Source organism: Hyperolius riggenbachi, chromosome 12 (genome assembly GCF_040937935.1).
Source record: "Hyperolius riggenbachi isolate aHypRig1 chromosome 12, aHypRig1.pri, whole genome shotgun sequence".
In the NCBI taxonomy this organism is placed as follows: Eukaryota; Metazoa; Chordata; class Amphibia; order Anura; family Hyperoliidae; genus Hyperolius; species Hyperolius riggenbachi.
The window spans coordinates 214988349-214995488 of record NC_090657.1 but is presented as its reverse complement, the minus strand read 5'-3'; the positions used below and the strand labels follow the sequence as shown (position 1 = coordinate 214995488).

Below are 7140 nucleotides of genomic sequence, written 5' to 3'. Positions count from 1 at the left end.
GAGTAAAGGCTCATACACACATCAGACTATAGTCTTTGGAAAATGAAAGATCACAGACCAATCTTACCACCTTCCATGTAGTATGAGAGCCATACTCTACACAGTCTTTTCTATGGAGCTGAACTCCTCATCAGATAAAATTCTTTGCAAGATGCTGCACACACAGATGCTGTACAGACACAAAAGATCAGTATCTGCAAAAGATCTGTTCCTGGCAAAAATCCATTCCTGCAAATTGCAATGATAGTCTATGAGATCTGCAGATCATCATACACACATGATTTAACTGACATTCATCTGCAGATCAGACAATCATCCACAGATCTGAAAATCCATCCTGGTGGATCTGATCTGCAGATGAATGTCAGTTAAATCGTGTGTGTATGATGATCTGCAGATCTCATAGACTATCATTGCAATTTGCAGGAATGGATTTTTGGCAGGAACAGATCTTTTGCAGATACTGATCTTGTGTGTCTGTACAGCATCTGTGTGTGCAGCATCTTGCAAAGATTTTTTTCTGATGTGGCGTTCAGCTCCATAGAAAAGACTGTGTAGAGTATGGCTCTCATACTACATGAAGGGTGGTAAGATTGGTCTGTGATCTTTCATTTTCCAAAGACTATAGTCTGATGTGTGTATGAGCCTTAAGTCTGCAGTGTGAGGATGATCTGACCTCTGAGCAACTTGTTGCAAATAGGCTTATGAAAGAAGGACTTTGACTCTTGAAGAGACACTGAAGCGAAAATAAAAATGATGATATTATGATTTGTATGTGTAGTACAGCTAAGAAATAAAACATTAAGATCAGATACATTAGTCCAATTGTTTCCAGTACAGGAAGAGTTAAACTCCAGTTATCTCTATGCAAACAAGCCATTAAGCTCTATGACTTTCAAAGTCGTGGAGAGGGCTGTTATCTGACTTTTATTATCTCAACTGTTAATGAACAATTTTCTTTTTCTCTGCCAGAGGAGAGGTCATTAGTTCACAGACTGCTCTGAAAGAATCATTTTGAATGCTGAATGTTGTGTAATCTGAACATATTATAGAATGATGCAATGTTAGAAAAAACACTATGTACCTGAAAATAAAAATATGAAGAATATTTTCTTTGCTGCTCATCTTCTAGTAATTATTCATAGTACACAACCAATTCACTATATCATTTTTTTTTCGCTTCAGTGTCTCTTTAAAGTCCACCTGTAACCAGTGAATAGGGTTGTAAGTTAGTAGTAATGATATAAGCTCAGTGCCAGATACATTTCAAAATGGCAGTAGTTAACCTCTAGGGAGACCAGAGTTTGCTAGTTTACTGTTGCATAGAAACATTTTTTACACCATTTGAAAAAGTTTTTGTATACAGTCCTCTTTCCACCCGGAACTGAAACAAGTTATTGGCCTGGGAGGCCTAACACTTTGACAAAGACTTCCACTGTTCTGTGTTGGAGTTAGGGCACTGTTGTAGCCACCACAGTCCAAGGTCTCTTTTACAAATCCCATATTACTTGGCCTTGATGAGAGAATGGTAAATAGGTTTGATGACAATATGGAAATGCAGAGAGTTGTCAATCAGATACTCAGAAGTGCGTTTCTGTAGGTCCGCGTGGGCTAGGAAGTCTGGCACCTCATCAGTGCTCTGGTGGACATTGTAGACGTGTTTTACAAACACTTTTCCTTGCTGTCTCTTGACTCCAACCAGAACGGTTTTCTGAAAAGTCACACCTGCAAAATCTAGGCCACTCATGGCCGACGTCACCACTAAACGTGGCCTCCCATCTTCCATGCGGTTGGATTGAGAGGGGTTGGACACAGACTCTGAGTAGACTGGTCTAAGACTAACAGGAAGCCAGCGGGGAGAGAACAGTGCATTCCAGTTAATTTTCTTACTGGAGTCATGGTTGCTTGGTCCTAACTGTGTCTGAAAACTGAGGCTTCGGTCATCTCTGGCTGGATTGTTGATGATCCACTGTGACCCCCAAGACGAGGACAGGTAATTTCGAGGAATAAACATGCTGCAGTTCACATCAAAATACTTGGCGAAATGTAACGGAGAAGTAGAATGGAACTGAAAGGCTTGGAAGAGAAGATCCTGGATGAAGCTGCGGTAGGTGGCCAATAAAAATGACTGCTTCTGGATCTGGAAGAGTTGGTTGGGTGGGATCATTGGGTATCTGATAGATCGCAGAACTTTCTCAACCACTGTATCATTCGGGCTGTTCTTACTGACCCATTCTTCTACTGCGCGGAAGAGCTCCAGCTCACTCTGTAGGACTAAGTCCGAACGCTGGAGAAGAGAGACCATGAGGTCATTGCTCACCGTCACCCACTCACCACTACTCATAACTGTGGATAGGTTCCATGCCAAAAACTTAAGGCAGCTCTCCTGCAGAACCTCATCTTTCATCATTAAGGCATAGTGGTACCAACTTACTACGTGACCCTGGGATGACTCGCTGGCTAGGTGGGTCTTCATATACTCCGTAACTCCTTTCTGAAGGGATGAAACGTGGTACTTGCTGGCCAGGCGATGCAGTGGAATGGCTTGACTTAGCTGAATTGAAATCTCACCACAATAAAAATACCTAGAGAACAGAAATGGGTTATTGCCTTTTTTTTTGGGGTGCAAAAAAAATTATATATAGTATCTCAATAACAGGACAGTTCTGGAAATCAGTTATGGGAAGAGAATTCTAACCAAAAGCGCAGGTCATTTTGTAACACATCCTCTGGAAGAACCTTGAATTTCAGATAGTTAACCATTTGGTAATAATGCACCAGATAGGTACCTGCTCCTGAAGGAAATTTGACCTTCTCCCCTACGCTCGTCCACTTTCTGGGTTGCAGACCTAATGTCCATCAGGGACTGGGTTACACAGGTCATACATAGCTAACCCCACTTCCGGTTCTCCCTTACCTCCATATTAGGGATGGTCAATATGATGCAAATGAGCACAGGATTATGCAATTTCTGTATGAAAAATGTATGCACCTTCAAAATAATAGACCAACTACGTCTCGCCATGGTGAAATACGTTTGATTAAATTTTCAAGCTGCGTATATTAACGTACGGAATTTGCAAACTACAACATCATCAAGAATTATTTGCATCTCATTGACTAGTTTGATCAGCCGATAGATTTGTAAGGTCCCGGTTTGCTGTGATGACGTCCTTGTTTAACACAATATTATAACCAGCAAATCAGAGCCATGCTAATCTATCAGCTGATCAAACTAATAAGGCAGGGCAGGCAGGGCCATCCCTACTCCGCATGAGTTGGCACAGTAACAAGAGAGTCTATTGACCACCATCAGGTCTTCAGTTTGAAAATCCGACCATGATGTTCTAGGAATGCCTACATACATTGGTTTAGGCACTTATGGCCCTTCTGTTTCTTCTTCTGACTTCACTCAGCACAGCCTAAGGGGGAGGGGTAGGCGGGACTAGGGAAGGAGATCAGTTCATTTGGAAGCTTGCTTAGGCAAGCATTTAATAGATGCCAATGAAAAATATGAGCTACTACTTAGTGTTTAGTTAGACTAGCCGATCAGCCATTTGTAGCTGTTTGGATACCACTTCATTACTACTAAAAGCCGATCTGCTAGTAATTTCTATTTGAGTTCCTTTAATTTGTGTGCCAGGGGCGTTAGTGTTAAGCATTAGGAGGGAGGGCATTAGGACTGGGGATAGCGATAGGCATTGGGGGAAAAGGGGGAAGGGCAGTTAGGCATTAGGAGGAGGTTAGCGTAAGGCACTAGGAAGGGGGATAGTGTTAGGAATTAGGAGGGGAGGATAGTGTTGAGCATTAGAGGGGAGGGGGGGGGGGTTAGTGTTGGGCATTAGGAGGAGGGATTAGTGTCTGACATTAAAGGGAACCTAAACTGAGAGGGATATGGATGTTTCCTTTTAAACAATACCAGTTGCTTGTCAGTCCTGCTGATCTCTTTGGCTGCAATAGTGGCTGAATCACACACCTGAAACAAGCATGCAGCTAACCCAGTCTGACTTCAGTCAGAGCACCTAATCTGCATGCTTGTTGAGGGGCTGTGGCTGAAAGCATTAGAGACACAGGATCAGCAGGAGAGTCAGGCAAAAATCCATATCCTTCTCAGTTTAGGTTCCCTTTAACCCTCTCCTAATGCCTAATATTACAAGGGGAGTTATCAGGCATTAGGGCTCAGACACTCTATAAGAGCTTTTTTGAGCGCTTACGATTGATTAGCGCCCTGATCACTTTTTAAAAATAGTTAGCATTACTTTCATTAAAAACGTACGCTTATCAATGTCAAGCGCTCAGAAAAGCGCTTATAGTGTGTCTGAGGTTAGCGTTAGTGTTCAGCCACTGTCTCCCTCCGAAAGCTGGCTCACTCAGACAATCACGGCCACTGCGCAGGGGCAGCCGCAGCCTTCCTTGGTTGCGCTCCTGTGGATGAGATCATTCTGCGCATACATCATATCAATGTTTACTTACTGTGCAAGCGCAGAGCCCTGTGGGCATGATAGAGGAGGTGGGTGGCACAGGATGCCACACATGCAGCATTCGGAGGTGGACAGCTAAGGGATGGAGCAGGACAGAATGAGGGCGAGGGATCAGGAGGACTTCGGGGCTGGAGGAAGCCCCAGGTAAGTAACTGGCCGGATTTTGTTTACTTAAAATTTCCTTAAACCCCAAAATTTGCAGAATATTCACCCACCACCTTGTCTCATCTTTTTTTTATACTCACCCTTCTGTGCTTGTATCTGGGGGATGGTCAATAAGATGTGAATAATACACGTTGATGCAAATTTTATGCACAGGATTAGGATTTCCATTTCCAAGCTGCCCATACAGTATGCATCACCTCAGAATAATTAGCAACTCATTGACTATCCGTACCTGTATCTAACTGAGCATATAATCCATTCACCTGCCTGGCACCCACCCAGCAGGGGCGTAACCAGAGCCGGGACAAGGTCCTCCAGCACCCAAGGCTGGGACACCAAAGTGCGCCACTGCGCCCCTCCATCCATCCACCCCAGCCATCACACACTGATTGCTCTTAGACTAAGAGGCACCCCAGGGCCCCCAACACCTTAATCTCTATATATCTGGCTTGTAGTCACTTCCATGTATCTCCTTTTCTTATTTCTTTCTGCTTCAAACACAATTAGGAATGACAGCTGAATGAATTGTGCACCCCCTCCTACACTGCGCCCTGAGGCTGGAGCCTCTCCAGCCTATGCCTCGGCCCGGCCCTGGGCGTAACTATTCAGGAGCAGTCTCTGCAGCCATATATTTCAATAGATTTAAACATTTCTGTAAAACATGAGTAAAGTTTATAAACATTCCAAAAACGTCCTTTCAAAACTATTTGCAAGAAATTGACCAATGCATGTAGGCCACGGCTTGGGTCGGCTTGGGTCGGTTTCATGCCAATGATTCTGGAAGGACTGTTTTGCAAGCTTGGAATTGTGCATTTGATTGGGCCAATTCCATGGTGCATAAATTTACATTAAATATGAGAATGAGACTGCGCTGGGACCCAAGAACCAGAGGATCTACCTAGAGCCACCCTTCTGTAACCACATTAGCTCTTTATTGGGTGCCCATCTCTCTCCACTTATTATATTATTTAGTATTTATATAGCCCTGACCTTCTGCCGCACTTTACAGAGCACATAGTCATGTCACTGGCTGTCCTCAGAGTAGCTCACAATCTAATCCTGTCATAGTCATAGTTTAATGTCCTAACATTATTATTATTATTATTATTATGTATTTATATAGCACTGACATTTTCTGCAGCACTTTACAGAGTACATAGTCATGTCACTGGCTGTCCTCAGAGTAGCTCACAATCTAATCCTGTCATAGTCATAGTTTAATGTCCTAACATTATTATTATTATTATTATTATTATGTATTTATATAGCACTGACATCTTCTGCAGCACTTTACAGAGTACATAGTCATGTCACTGGCTGTCCTCAGAGTAGCTCACAATCTAATCCTGTCATAGTCATAGTCTAATGTCCTAACATTATTATTATTATGATTATGTATTTATATAGCACTGACATCTTCTGCAGCACTTTACAGATGATGTATTTGTAAAGTGCTGCAGAAGATGTCAGTGCTATATAGAGTACATAGCCATGTCACAGATTGTCCTCAGAGGAGCTCACAATCTAATCCTACCATAGTCAGTGTAATGCTCTACCATATTATTCAGTGGCGTATCTAGGCAAGACAGCGCCCATGACAAATACTAAAATTGCGCCCCCCCCCCCCCCCCCCACACACACACACACACACACACTCCTACAATCAACAGCATCCTGTCTAACCTTTTTGGACAGGGTAACCCCTTCATGCATTCAGAACACACACGCACACACAATTACCAGAATGTAACAGTCACTATGAAATAAATGAGGCTATCCTTCTGATCCTCTGCCTCCAATACTTTAAGACAGGGAACATACTTGACTGTTTTCATACGCGTTTTCTGCACAGAAAAACTGAAAACTCATGTTAATCAAGGGCTAGTTCACACTTAGGTTTTTTTCTGTGCAAGAAAAACACATTGACGTTCTTCATGATAATTCTGCACATTTTGTCAGTTTTCTGTATCAATTACATTAGCTGTTGTGAAAAAAAAGCACACGTTTTTCTGCAAAGAAACACACTTGGTGTGCAGAAAATGTGCGCAGAAAAAGCAGAGTTGAAAACTGAAAAACAAGTGTGATCCCTGCCATAGAACCTAGTATGCAGATCAAATGTCTATGACACATCTGAAAAGATTAGCTGCATGCATCTTTCAGGTGTGTGATTTAGACCCTAGTGACCAGAAGGATCAGCAGGATTTCCAGGCAACTGGTATTGTTTAAAAGGAAATAAATTTGGCAGCCACCACTCTCATATTAATGAAAGCAATGACACATTTACAGTGATGGTTATAACATAATAAAAGCCTGACAACCTATTAAATATCAGTAGATAGGTACTGAGCTAGAAATATAATGCATTTTAACAACTGAGGTATACTGTACAAGAGAGAGGTTGTTAAATCTGGCCACAGAGATGCCAGCAGCGTAATGGTTAAAGAGACTCCGTAATAAAAATTGCATCCTGTTTTTTATCATCCTACAAGTTCAA

General features: G+C 42.4%; 1 protein-coding gene across 5 annotated transcripts in view; it reads right to left on the bottom strand.

Annotated features, from left to right (window-relative positions):
* Positions 1-627: 627 nt before the first annotated feature.
* Positions 628-7140, bottom strand: part of BTBD17 (BTB domain containing 17) — a 530053-nt gene continuing 523540 nt past the window's right edge. For all 5 annotated transcript variants that reach the window (XM_068263563.1, XM_068263562.1, XM_068263564.1 and 2 more), the window contains one exon: positions 628-2585. In XM_068263563.1, the coding sequence (XP_068119664.1) occupies positions 1505-2585 (1081 nt within the window). In that variant the 3' untranslated portion in view covers positions 628-1504. The remainder of the gene's footprint in view (positions 2586-7140) is intronic.